General features: G+C 50.7%; 1 protein-coding gene across 12 annotated transcripts in view; it reads left to right on the top strand.

The window, feature by feature from the left end:
* The window catches only part of SGSM1 (small G protein signaling modulator 1), a 496957-nt gene that overhangs the window by 437677 nt on the left and 45472 nt on the right, over positions 1-13808 (top strand). For all 12 annotated transcript variants that reach the window (XR_014135861.1, XM_081790748.1, XM_081790750.1 and 9 more), the window contains 4 exons: positions 2469-2593; positions 7688-7755; positions 8941-9104; positions 9520-9652. Coding sequence is in view for 11 of the 12 variants with exons in the window: in XM_081790748.1 (XP_081646874.1) it covers positions 2469-2593; positions 7688-7755; positions 8941-9104; positions 9520-9652 (490 nt within the window). In the remaining variant the exon portion in view is untranslated. The remainder of the gene's footprint in view (positions 1-2468; positions 2594-7687; positions 7756-8940; positions 9105-9519; positions 9653-13808) is intronic.

The raw sequence follows: 13808 nt of genomic DNA, 5'->3' as shown, positions 1-13808 counted from the left end.
GGAGTTTTGTTTTTTTTTTAGGGGTGCCTGAGTGACTCAGGTGGTTGAAGTGTCCGACTTGGATTTTGGCTCAGGTCATGGTCTTGTGGTCTGTGGGATCGAGCCCTGCATCAGGCTCTAGGCTGGCAATGTGGAGCCTGCTTGGGATTCTGTCTCTCCCTCTCTCTCTCTGCCCCCTCCCAGCTCACTCTCTCTCTCTCTCGAAGTAAATAAATAAACTTAAAAAAAAAAGTAAAAGGGTTTTTTTTAAATCATACATTGCTTTTTTAACTATGCATAAGGGAACTTATAACTGACATTCATTAGTTAAGACAGTCCTAAAATTTCTTCACATTTCAGGGTTTAATGTTCTATATCAGTTTTTGACTTAGAGTCATCACTGCTTGTATTTTTCTAGTAAATACTGTTTTCTTTTTTTTTCTTTGTGAGAGAGAGAGAGAGCATGTGCACTTGCACACAGAGAGAGAGAGAAAGAGAGAGAGAAAGAGAGAGAGAGAGAGAGAGAGAGAGAGAGAGAATCCCAAGGAGGCTCCGTGCCCAGCACAGAGCCCGATGTGCAGCTTGATCCCATGACCCTGGGATCGTGACCTGAGCCGAAATCAAGAGTCAGACACTTAACTGAACTGAGCCACCCAAGCACCCCCAAATACTGTTTACTGTTCCATCCAAAGAAGGGGTCAACACACTATAACCCATGGGCCCAATGTAGCGCTCCACCTGTTCTTGCAAATAAAGTTTTATTGTAACAGAGCCGTGCCCATTACCTATCGTGTATGGCTGCTTTCACACTGTAACAGCAGAGTTGAGTGGTCGCACCTGAGTCTGTATATCTCACAGAACCAAAATTACTCCCCGTCTGACCCTTTATACAAAAACCTTGCTGACCTCTGATCAGGAGTGTAGGAGGCCCAGCGTTTCTCACAAGTGCATGTCCTTGGTTGTTGCTCTGCAAGGCCATCTGGAATTGTGGGCATGGCTGTAGTGGTGAATAATGTGTCTCCTCTGCCAATATCAAATCAGTGCTCTACTGCTCTGCTGCCCGTGTTTCTGCATACACAAAAACTTTTGAAGTCGAAGATGACTCACCGTCTAATCTTTCTGAAGACGTTTAAAATAGCACCTGTTCTCCGCATGTGAAGTAACAACATAGGAACAACTAGGACCGAGTTTGCAGGAGGTCAGGCAATGACCACTGTGCCACGATGGTGAGATGCCACCTGCTGTAAGATACATCCACACTTCAGGTACAGGAAAACATGGAAAACGTTCATGACCCAGGGCAGCAGTGCTCCGTCATGGGGCTGCAGGCACGAGTGGCTAACTTGAGACAGTGTGGGTAAAGCTGAGACATGCTAGGTGCTCGGTAAATGTTGGCTGTCCATCTCCACATGTCGTTGAGGTGAATTTGCGTCCTTTATTTGTGAGGCTTGGAGAGACCCCCCCCCCCACACCCCACCTGGGATAAAGCAGAGGGAGCCGCTGAGAAGTTCTGCAGGCTCATGGGGAACACAGAGGGTCAGGCTGCTGGGCAGTGAGTATGGTGTGGGTGTTTGGAGGAGGAGATTCAGGATAACGTCTGTGGTTGGGGCATAGAACTCGGCTGCCCTCTTGTTCTCCCTTAAGACTGGCCAAAATGATGCCAGGTAAATGACTCCTGTCAAGGAGAGGGTGGTGTTGGGGCGCCTGGGTGGCTCCGTCAGGTGAGCGTCTGACTTGATTCCAGCTCAGGTCATGATCTCATGGTTGGTGAGCTCAAGCCCTGCGTTGGGCTCTGCGCTGGCAGCACGGAGCCTGCCGGGGATTCTCTCTCTCCCTCTTCTTCTACCCTTCTTCCCTCTCTCTCTCACACACACAATAAATAAATAAGACATTTATTTACTTATTTTAATTTTTTGTCTTTATTTTATCTTGAGAGGCAGAGTGCAAGCGGGGGCAGGGGCAGAGAGAGAGAGGGAGACACTGAATCTGAAGCAGGCTCCAGGCTCCGAGCGGTCAGCACAGAGCCTGATGCGGGGCTCGAACTCATGGACCGTGAGATCATGAACTGAACCGAAGTCCAACGCCCAACCGACTGAGCCACCCAAGCACCCCTAAAACATTATTTTAAAAAGGAGAGCGTGGTATTAAAGAGGGATAGAGCCCCTTCCTGATTCTAAAGAGTCCCCGGCTCTGCCCTTGCAGCAGGGCTTCCTGGACCTTGGTTGGGGGGTGGGTGGGAGTGTGAAAGTGCAGGGGGGCAGCTCTCAGAGCTGCATCTCTAGAACCCATCCTGGGTGGTTGGCTGCAGACTGCTTTGCTTAGCATGGCCCCCTGGAAGGAGGTACAGGATCTTCCAAATGGTCGTAGCCTTGGAGGGCATGACCCAACCCCTTGGATCTGGTTATGCCTCCTTGAGTCAGACGGCCCAGGGCCTATGACCACTGTGACTCTGGCACTTTGACCAAGCCTATGCCCTCCTCTCTCTGCAGAGGGATGATATGGAGGCCGTGCCAGGGTACCTGTCTCTACACCAGACAGCTGACGTCATGACCTTGAAATGGACGCCTAACCAGCTGATGAACGGGTCGATGGGGGACCTGGACTATGAGAAGAGGTAGGGCGCCGGGTCCTTCTCCCCCTTCGGCACAGGGAAGTGTGTGCTCTGTCCTTTGTGTCCTGCCCCAGCCCGCTGCTCTGTCTGGTTGTTGCGGCCACTTGGGCCAGCCCCCCTGCAGCTATGGCCTTATGGGTAACTCATTAGGAGGATCTGGAGACCAACTAGAAGAATCTTAGAATCTAATACGGGAATTAGGCAGGCCCTGGTCAAACACCACCCAAAGGGAAAAATCTTAATTAAGAGCTTGGGAGCCTGCAAATGGCAAATATTCCCCATCTGCTGCCGTCCTTCCCATCACTCCGTAAGGGAGGAAAGCTGGAGGTGATGGTTGGTGGGCATCTGGTCCAGGGTTGTGTCTCCTGTGACCCTGGGATTTTCAAGACTCAGCAAAGGCTTTGGAGTCACACGCCGAAGACACACGGAAACCAAGGGTCCCCTGCTATAATCCTGTGTGTTCCCGCACAATTAGGGATGGCCCTAGGAGGAGCCCAAACACAGGGAAGGCTCAACCTGATTATTTCAGCTTGAGGAGTCTTGGCAGCTTTATATAAAATAAGGGCTCCTTTCAAGGAACATAACCAGAACACTGTTCTTGTGTTCTGTTTCATGTTAAGCTTCAGTGTGAGTAACACGAGGCCTGGGTGTGATTAATACCATTCTCTAAGCCACTTCCTGTGCAGAGGTGGCCATCTGTCTTCAGAGACGGTCAGTGGGAGGTAGAGTTGGTTCTAGGCTGAGCCATATAATTCAGCTCTAGCTAGACTCCAGAGTTTCTGATCAAGAAGCCCTCACCGAGGAACAACGTGGGACCCAGGAGATGCCCTTGGCCTGGGGCATTATTTCCATGGACTCATCTTAAACCTCAGGCCTTCCGCAACCCCTCCCAGCTGAATCTGGATCACACGGAACCCTGAACCTCCTTCGTAGCATTTATAGAATCGCGGACACGTAATAAATCTGTGCCTATTTGTATATCAGCTGTTGCTTCTAGACCTCAGTTCCGTGAAGGCAAGGCACCTGTCTTACTCATGTCTTCTCTTTGGCAGCTGCCACAGATCCTAGCACAAAGTAGGTGCTTAGATAATCTCTGTGAAGCAAAGCAGGGAAGTTACCGGATTCAGTCATCAGATCTGAACAGAGCACCCGCTACATTCCAGGCACTGTACTAGATACAAGAAACATAGCAGATGAACAGAAGGAGAGGAAAATCTTTACCCTCTCGGAGCTTCCACTGTACTTACCTTACACTGAAGGAGACCACAATAAAACAGGTGTATGGATAAGTGTATGTTTTAGGCCCAAGTGCTTGCTTGGTTCTCATCCTGCTGGAAGATTTGGGGTGTGTCTGTCTCTCCCTGTCTCTGGGCTTCAGTCTCCCCTTCTATCAAATGAGAGGCCTGGACAACATGATCTTCCCAGAACTCAAAGGGTTTGCAGGGGCTCTCCATACACAGAAGTGTCTTCTGTCAAATAGCACAACCCAAAGGCCCTGTTTGCTATTTGGACTTACACCCAGGATTGTGTGGGCAGAAACCTTTTTGTTTTTAATTTTTTTTTAACTTTTATTCATTTTTAAGATACAGAGAGAGACAGAGTGTGAAGGGGAGGGGCAGAGTGAGGGAGACACAGAATCTAAAGCAGGCTCCAGGCTCTGAGCTGTCAGCCCAGAGGCCGATGCAGGGCTCAGACCCATGAACCATGAGATCATGACCTGAGCCGAAGTTGGAGGTTTAACTGACTGAGCCACCAAGGTGCCCCAACTTTGTTTTTAACTTGTTTTTTAATGTTTATTCATTTCTGAGAAACAGAGTGTGAACAGGGGAGGGGCCGAGAGAGAGGGAGACACAGAATCTGAAGCAGGCTCCAGGCTCCAAGCCAATGCAGGGCTCGAACCCACGAACAGTGAGATCATGACCTGAGCCGAAGTTGGACGCTTAACCTACTGAGCCACCCAGGCACCCCTGGGCAGAAAACTATTTTTTCTTTAATTTTAAAAAAATTTGTTTTTACATTTATTTATTTTTGATAGAGAGAGACAGAGCACAAGTGGGGGAGGTGCAGAGAGAGAAGGAGACACAGAATCTGAAGCAGGCTCCAGGCTCCGAGCTGTCAGCACAGAGCCCGACGCAGGGCTCAAACTCACAAACCGCGAGATCATGACTTGAGCTGAAGTCGGACGCTTAACCTACTGAGCCACCCAGGTGCCCCTGGGCAGAAAACTTTTAATGTTGATATTTTGGAGAGGCATGGAGCCAAATGATTGCCAAGTACCTCCCACCCCCTCCAGCTCAGATCAGTGGGACTCCATCTTTCATCATTATCTTTTCCTCTGAGAACAGGCATAGCATAGGCGCATCAATATTTACTTCCAACTGAGCCTGTACTTCCCAGGTCACTACTGAGGGGGCTAGAAACTTCCCCAGCCTTGGGTTCTCAACCCCCATCTATCCAGTGAGAGACAAAAAGCCAAGGGTCAGAAACATGGTGGTTAGCCTATAGGATGTGGAGGTGCCCAGGGACTCTGGCATCTCTTTGGGGACCAAGAGACAACAAAGATAAGGGGTATGGTCCTTGTCTGAGGAGCTTCAGTACCTCTTCTCTTGTCCCAGCCAGGGCCCCCCTCGTGTACAACCAGGGTCATAACTCCCCCGCTAGGTTTTCTCGTGTCCATGAGGAAATACCACCAAAGAGTGGCTATTTGGGCTCTGGAGTCAGGCTGGACTTGGCTCAGATCTCAGCCCTGCCGTGTGGAACAGCTGAAACTCCCATACCCTGCTGATGGCCCAACCACTTGACAATCTAGTTTAGAAGTGTTTTCTGACCTACCCTTACCACGTGACCCAGCAGTTCTGGTCTAGGAAGTTGTTAAAACCTGTCAAATGAAATCAAAAGCTCAGCTCTTGCTCCTTCCCAGTTGAGCGATCTTGGGCAACTTCGCCTTCCTGAACCTCAGTTTGTTCATCCGGTGTAAAATGGGGATGTGGTCATGGAACCTCCGAATAGGTGTACAGGAAGGAGTCAATGAGAAAATGCACGTAATGCCCTTAGCAGGGAGACTGGAACCCAGAAAGGCCTCTCAGTCATGGGACTGTTGGTGTTAAGTTTACACAGATCCAAAGGGACTGTGGCCACAGAGATCCTCTTTGCTGGTGTGTGGTGGTAGCTGGAAAGTTGCTTTGTCTACTGGGCACCCTAGGGTATTCACCATTCACTCTGAATATTCTCGGAGCATCTTGCAGAAGTAAAGAAAACCCAGGCGCTGTCCAGTTCAGCACCTCTTGGGGGAGACAGGAGAAAACAGGCAACCGCAACCTGTATGATGGGTACAATGTGGAAGCCCAGGGAAGGACCTTCTGGCCAAGACTCGCCCGTGAGGGACTCTGCAGAGGCTGCTCAGAGGCTCTGAAAATGTTGGTGCACTCAGCTGCCCTCCAAGGATGTTCGCTCCAAGGACCCTGGCGAGGCTGACTCTGGTACAGATAGACCAGTGCAGGAAGGTCCCTTAGAAAGCTTCTGTTCCAACTTCCTCATGTTGCAGCTAAGGAAACTGAGGCCCAGAGAGGAGAAAGGACTGAGTCAGTATAATTGGTAAAGTGGGATTTGAAGTTTGACCTTGAAGCCTGTGTTGGTTCAGGTCCTCCAAGAAGCAGACCCAAACAGAATTAGACATGCAGCAGAGACTTAACGTGAGCGGAACCTGTGAAGGATGAAAGGGAAGAGCAGGAAGAGGCAGGCAGAATATTCAGAAGCTGGTTGACCCCTGTGAATGGGGAGGGGAAAGAAGGAAGAGAGAGTCTTATATGCTGCAGTTCTTAGCATGTTCAGCCAGCTCAGTTGGGAGCCCCTGGGCTAAAGTTGACCATCAGAGGAGCCCCCCATCCCGCAGGAATAGGCCTACGCTGGTGCCCCCGTGTGCCCGGGCCTGCTTGAGAGCTGCCCAAGAGAAGCATGGTCTTGGCACAAACATGACGGTGGATCTGGAGAGGTGGCCTCTGAAGCTGTTGGTCAGCTCTGGTCCCCACAGCAAGATCTGAAGGACACCCAAGCAGTGCATTCCCCTGACTGCCACAAAGCCCCAGTTCCTGTGAGCCCCACCTCCATGGTGTTCTGAGGGGAAAAGTGATCTGTTTTAATACAGCAGTAGGCTTTGATCTGAAAAGGGAAAGCATAAAGTATGTAAGCACAGAGACCATGAGCCAAGTACTTTTTTCTGTATCAGCATTGTGTTGAGCCCTTCAAATATGTGATTCCATTTAACTGTCACAGCCGCACTGTGTGGTGGTAATTATCATCCCCCATTTTACAGAGGAGGAAACTGAGGCCCATAGAAGCCTTCACATCACACTGCTGGGACCTATGGGGTCAAAGCTGTTGAGTGGCTCTTCTAACCCCTCGGATGCATGGTGGTTTGGCATTGGGGTTTGAGTCAAGATACTTAGATACCTGTGACAGAAAACTAAACTCAAGTGGACTTAGGCATTGAGCCGAAAAATTCTGGACAGTGGCTTCAGGCATGGCTGGATCCAGGGACTCAAATGATGGGGGCCTGAACTCTCCCATCTCTTGGTTCTGCTTTCCTGACTGTCGACTCCATCGTCAGGCAGGTTTTTTCTTGCCATGGTTCCCTATGTTTCCAGACTTTTATCATCTCTGCCCCTACTCTCCTAGCAGAAAGGAGCATCCTTTTCCCAGTTTATTCTAACATAAATCCAACAACTGAGTCTCATTCATTCTGCTTGGGTCATGGGGCCATCCCTGAACCAATCACTGTGGCTGGAACAGTAGAATGTGCTGATCGGCCAGGCCTGGATCAGATGGCTATTCCTGGAATCCTGGCATAGAGGGTGGGTGGAGTCAGCCTCAGCCACATGGATGGAAGCAAGGGAAGTGTGTTCCTCAGAAAATTGGGGTACTGGGACCAGAAGAAGGCAAGGTAGATTCTGGGAAGTCTTGAATACAGATGTTGGGGACAGATGGGTCCTAGTGAAAAGGGTTCAGGAGCCCATGGGTGTGGTCTTCTGGCCTCATGGGCCCTTCCCCATGATGAAGTGAGCAGGCATCCTGCGGAACTAACCATCCCTCCCCTTCCAGCGTCTACTGGGACTATGCCATGACCATCCGCCTGGAGGAGATTGTATACCTGCACTGCCACCAGCAAGGTAGGGACTGTTGGGGGAGCACGGAGTGGGGGTGTTCCTTCTGTCTCCCCTGTCTGCTCCCACCTCCTCATTACCTGTGCAACCTCAAACAAGTGATTTCACCTCTCTGAGACTTGGTTTCCCCATCTGTAAAATGGAATCACAACAGCACCTACTCATGGCATTGTTCTAGGTTCAGGACTTAGCATCAAACCCACGGTGTTTGATGCTGACACTTAATGGAGCGCTTATGATGTGCCAAGCAGGGCTCTAAGCAGGTTGGCACAAAGTCACACAGCCTGTAAGCTCCAGAGTTTCGACTCAAACCCGGAGCTCAAAGAAGGTACACTCAGAACAAGCAGAGGGCTATTCTGTTGTAGAAAGCAAGGGATCTGGACTCTACCAAGGCATGACACATTAATCTTATTTAAAACCTTTTTAATGTTTATTTATTTTTTGAGGGGTGGGTGCAGAGAGAGAGAAAGAGACACAGAATCCGAAGCAGGCTCCAGGCTCTGAGCTGTCAGCACAGAGCCTGATGCAGGGCTCAAAGTCATGAACCATGAGATCATGCCCTGAGCCAAAGTCGGACACTTAACCAACTGAGTCACCCAGCTGCCCCACATTAAGCTTATTCAATGAGACAGACCTGAGTTCAGATCCAGACTCTACTGTGCGACCCAGAGCAAGTCATGTACCCTCTCTGAGCCTTAGTTTCATTATTTGTAAAATAGGCAACAATAGATAGACCTCATAGGGCTATTTTGGGTATTCCAATAACACACTGCCTTTCATGTGCTGTGCTTATATACAGTAAGTGCTCAATACATGCTAGCAAGTCACTACTGCCCTGAGAAGGGGTAGGTCTGAAAGCCTCCATACAAAAATAGGTCAGGTTGATGCATAGAGGGTACTTGAGAGACATGGGGTGTTTCCCCTTGGTGGGTGATTTCAGGGGAGGCGACCACATTCTTCTGGACCATATCCCATAGTTCCCAGTCTGCAGCAGTGGCCGGTGGGATGGGAGGGGCTCTGGGGAGGTAAAAACTTCCCCTGACCTTCTGCCCAGGCCTTTCCCAGAGCCTTGGAGCAGGTCCACGGGTCTGACTTGGCATGCCCAGGGCGATGTGTTTGCCGGGAGGACCCCCATCCCATGCCCCATAGTGACTTTCTGCCGGGTCTCCTCTGGCTGGGTCGCGGTGGCAGTGGACAGCGGTGGCACAGTGGTGTTGGTCAGCCAGGACGGGATCCAGAGGCCGCCGTTCCGCTTCCCCAAGGGGGGGCACCTCCTGCAGTTCCTCTCGTGCCTGGAAAATGGGCTGCTCCCTCATGGGCAGCTGGACCCTCCACTCTGGTCTCAGCGGGGGAAGGTGAGTGACCGTGGGGGCCCCAGGGAGGCTGGGATGGGGGCGGGGGTCAGCCGTGGGGAGTGGTCATTCTTTTTTTTATTTTAATTTTTTTAACGTTTTATTTATTTTGGAGAGAGAGTGTGAGCAAGGGAGGGACAGAGAGAGAGAGGGGGACAGAAGATCCAAAGCAGGCCCTGCGCGGACAGCAGCAAGCCTGATGTGGGGCTCAAACTCACCAACTGCAAGATCATGACCTGAGCCAAAGTCAGATGGTCAACTGACTGGGCCACCCAGGCGCCCCAGGGTGGTCGTTCTTGCCCATGACTCCTTACCTGGCTTTGTGGGCTCATGCACACCCCACTGAGACCCTCAGGCCGTACACAGACTGTGGGGACAGATGTATCCCAAGAGCTATGCATTCGGATTGTGCTTTCAGGGCAAAGTATTTCCCAAACTGCGTAAGCGAAGCCCTCAGGGTTCTGCCGAGTCCACGTCTTCGGACAAGGAAGATGACGAGGCCACAGATTACGTGTTCAGGATCATCTATCCCGGCATGCAGTCTGAATTCGGTAAGCTTCCCAGTCTCTGGGCCCCCGAAATCTAACCTGTTAGTTGAACATGAAAATAACTCCAGGTGTTTGGGGCTTGTGGACAGGTGGTCTGGGTTCTGGGGCCAGCGCGGGGGGGGGGGGGGGGGGGGGGGGGGACTTGAAACCAGGATGTTAGTATCTCAGTTTCCCCCAGTGAGAACCACGCACTACTGAGCTTAACAAAGGTGAACCTGAAGCAGGAATTACCACGGGGTAGTGAGTGGGCTCTGGAATCCTGGTTGAATTGGGGCAAGTCACTTCACCCTTCTGTGCCTTGGTCTCCTCATCTGTAAGATGGGGACGTTAACATAGCACCTGCATCGTCGGGCCCTTGTGGGGACTAAATTAGAGAAGGCCCTTGGCACAGAACACGTCCATGCTAGCTGCTGTTATGTGGTTGTTGGTATTTTATTTCACTCTACCGTTGTCAGGATTCAGTGAGATAATGAGGTGATCAATGTAAAGTCCCTGGAATCAAGTCTCACACACAGTAGGGCTTCAATACATGATGGTCAAAAACAGCAAAGGCAGGAAGCAAAGCACCAGGCCCTGGCACACGAGACGCTAATATATGTCTGCCACTTGGGACAGTGACTGCCGTGACATAGATGCTTGGTTCGTGGAGACTGTTACCATTAAGGTCGTTTTTACCACGGAGGTGTTATTTGGATCAAATGAACTGATATTTGGAAAGTTCTCAGAGGCCTGGCTTTTATTTTATTTTATTTTATTTTATTTTATTTTATTTTATTAAAATTTTAATGTTTATTTATTTATTGACAGAGAGAGAGAGAGAGAGAGAGAGAAGGAGAGAGAGGGAGCTGGGGAGGGGCAGAGAGGGAGAGAGAGAATCCCAACCAGGCTCTGAGCTCTCAGTGCAGAGCCTGATGCAGGGCTCGAACTCAAGAACCATGAAATCACCACCTGAGCTGAAACCAAGAGTCGGATTCAACCAACTGAGCCACCGAGGTGCCCCAGAGTCCCAGCATTTATTAAGCACCATGTGGATGTCTTGTTTCAACAACTCAGTATTAAGCTGTAGGTGCTTTCTGTCAACCCCGTTTTATTTTACTCTTGGTGGTCCTGTTGTTCCATTTGATGGGTAATGGCTCTGAGCCTGCCTTTGCTATCGTGCCGGGTCGCTTCACGCGCTGGCTTTTGTCCACCGCTCAATGGGATCTGGGGATGTGGGGCAGGCTTGGTGGTAAGGTCTTATATTGCTCAGGTTGGTTTCTCATCTTCACCCATATATTCATTCCTTCATGGTCAGTTAGGACCAAAGCCTCGTGTTTCTGCATCACTAGGAGCCTGAGAGTGTCCTGAAGTGTTCATTACTACATCTGTTCCTACCCCGGTTCGGGGTCTGGAGCCGTCCCAGCCTGTCAGCGGTACCAGGTTCATACAGCACCCCCAAGAGCCGAATGATCAGAGGGGCCAGATGCCCCCTGTCTGCCTTCCCGGGAAGCCCTGTCTCTGCTCCCCAGAGAGGCTCATCCAACATATAGTTTGTAGGCTCTGCTGGGAGCCAGGCTGGGTGCCAGAGCTCTTACTTGCTTGGGAAGTGTCCATGTTAGCGTGTTGGGGCTCTCCGTGTGCCAGCAGAACAGACGCTGGCAGTGCCCACCCACACCCCTCCTTGCGGGCTCTCCTGTCGACTCCCATCCTTAGTGTCTCTGTGCCTGAGGGTCCCTTCTGCCTGTGGGTGGGGGTGGGGTAGAGGTGTCCAGGAACCAGGATCCTCCCTGGAGCAGCCTTCAGCCAACGACTGGCAGGAATTAGTGTATAAACGCCCCGACTCCCTCACCCCCCACCCCGGTAAGAAAGCTCTGACATGCGTGTCTGCATGTCTCCCAGAGCGCCCCCTCCCCCCCAGGAGATCAAGCACCAGTTGCCCATAGTGGTAACCTGAGCGGTAACCAGCCCTTTGCTCTGCCTTCTCGTGTCACTTCGCCTACCCATGCTTCTTGGAAACATCTCCCAGATAGACTCCCGGCACTTGAATTCTCATCTGCCTGTGAGGAAACCCCAGTGAACTCAGTTTATTTAGAACAAAGCTTCTCACTCATAGCACTGCCGATGTTGTAGATGGAATAATTCTTGGGGGGGGGGGGTGTCATGTGCCTTGTAGGATGTTGAGTGCCATCCCTGGTCTCCCGCTACTAATGGCCAAGCAGCAAATCTGCCCCCTCCCCCACCACCAAGCTGTGACAACCGGAAGTGTCCCCAGACGTTGCTGAGTGTCATCTGGGAGCAAAAGGGCCCTTGGCTGAGTAAAGCACACATCACTGCATTCACCTCTCCGCCACTGCAGCATGGCCAAGTGACTTGCCCTCTCCAGGCCTCATTTCCTTGTCTGTAGAATGGGGAGACATTCTACAGACCCTCCCCACCCAGTGTCATATTCTGAGGAGTCAGTGTGATGATGTATCAGGCACCTAATGCAATGCTAATCCTCACCATGGCCCTCCTAGGCATGTGCCACTGTCTTCACCATCGCCTACTTTTCAGAAGAGGAAGCTGAAGCACAGAAAGGTTAAGAAACTGGTCCAGAGCCACGCAGCTAATCCTCGGCGTGGTTGGGATTTGAACCCAGGTGTCCTGGCTCCAGAGCTTGTACCTCTCACAACCACTCCATGCAGATTGTTTTTGACCAGGATCGGTTGACACTGTGGTTTCACCCCCTTCATGCCCAAGCTCAGTCAGATTCAGCCCACGTGGAAATGGTGCCCCCTGCTTGGTTGATTTTCTCAGGGGCCTGAGCCCCAGAGCTATGGTTTTCACCTTTGAGGACAATGAAGTCCTTTCTGAAGAAGTGCCTAAATCAGAAATGGGCAGACTCCTTCCTGTGGTCCAAATTCGGCCCACTGCCTGTTTTTGTAAATAAAGTTTTATTGGAACATGGTCACACGCATTCACAGACAGCGTGTCCATGGCTGCTTTCACACCACAGCAGCAGAGTGAGATCATTGTAACCAAGACTGTAGGCCCACAATGCCAAAAATATTTACATGTCTGAGCCTTTATAGAAAAAGTTTGCAGATGCCTGCCTTCAATAATAAGGGAGAAGAGTTTTGCCCTGTGGGCAGGATGATGTGGCCATAGATGGTTCTAAACCCCCTTTCAGTGTCTTCTTGCCTCTGTCTCATGGTCCTTGTGCACAGAGGAGGCAGAGACCAGTTCTGAAACATGGAGCCCGTTTCAGAGTCAGAAGAGGGCCTTTCCATTCTCCTGTGTTGCTGAGATTGTCTATGCTGTCTGTGATGGCAGGTGTGAGCCACGCACGCCTCCCGAGCGCTTGAAATGCATCTAGTTCGGATGGAGCTGTGCCTTAAGTGTCAAATACACACTGCAGGGGCGCCTGGGTGGCTCAGTCGGTTAAGCGTCCGACTTCGGCTCAGGTCATGATCTCACGGTCCGTGGGTTCGAGCCCCACGTCGGGCTCTGTGCTGACAGCTCGGAGCCTGGAGCCTGTTTCAGATTCTGTGTCTCCCTCTCTCTGTGACCCTTCCCTGTTCATGCTCTGTCTCTCTCTGTCTCAAAAATGATAAACGTTAAAAAAAAAAAAAAATTAAAAAAAAATACACACTGCATTCTGAAGACTTAGAAAAACCAACAGAAATATAAAATATCTCCTCAGTAATTTTATATCGATTACACGTTAAAATGGTAACATTACAGATATACTGAGTTAAACAGAAGTTATTGTTGAAATTGATTTCATCTGGTCCCCCCCCCCCCCCTTTAGTGCAGCTTCTAGAAACTTCTGAAGTAAGCATGTGGCTCAGGTTGGATTCCTGTTGAACAGAGCTGGTCTAGGGCAGGGTTTCTCAGCCTCGGCACTGTTGATATTTTGGGCTGAATAATTGTGTATTTGGTGGGGTGGGGGTGGGGGGTCTGGTGCATTATCCCTGTCGTCTACCCACTAGATAGATGCCAGCAGCATCTAGCAAATTCCCAGGTCGTGACAACCAAAAATGTCTCCAGACATCGCCAGATGTCCTCAAGGTGCCAAAAGTGCCCCAGTGGACAGCTGCTGGTCTAGAGCAAGGGTGGTGTCGGGGGAATGTCGGTTGAGAGAGTATTGAATAGGATCTCGGGGTCTGACACCCTGGGTTGGAATCCCAGCCCCACCGTT

The sequence above is a fragment of the Panthera onca genome, chromosome D3, assembly GCF_046562875.1.
Source record: "Panthera onca isolate mPanOnc1 chromosome D3, mPanOnc1 haplotype 2, whole genome shotgun sequence".
NCBI classification, from domain to species: Eukaryota; Metazoa; Chordata; class Mammalia; order Carnivora; family Felidae; genus Panthera; species Panthera onca.
The sequence above is the reverse complement of the archived record's forward strand: the minus strand, read 5'-3'. Positions and strand labels throughout refer to the sequence as shown.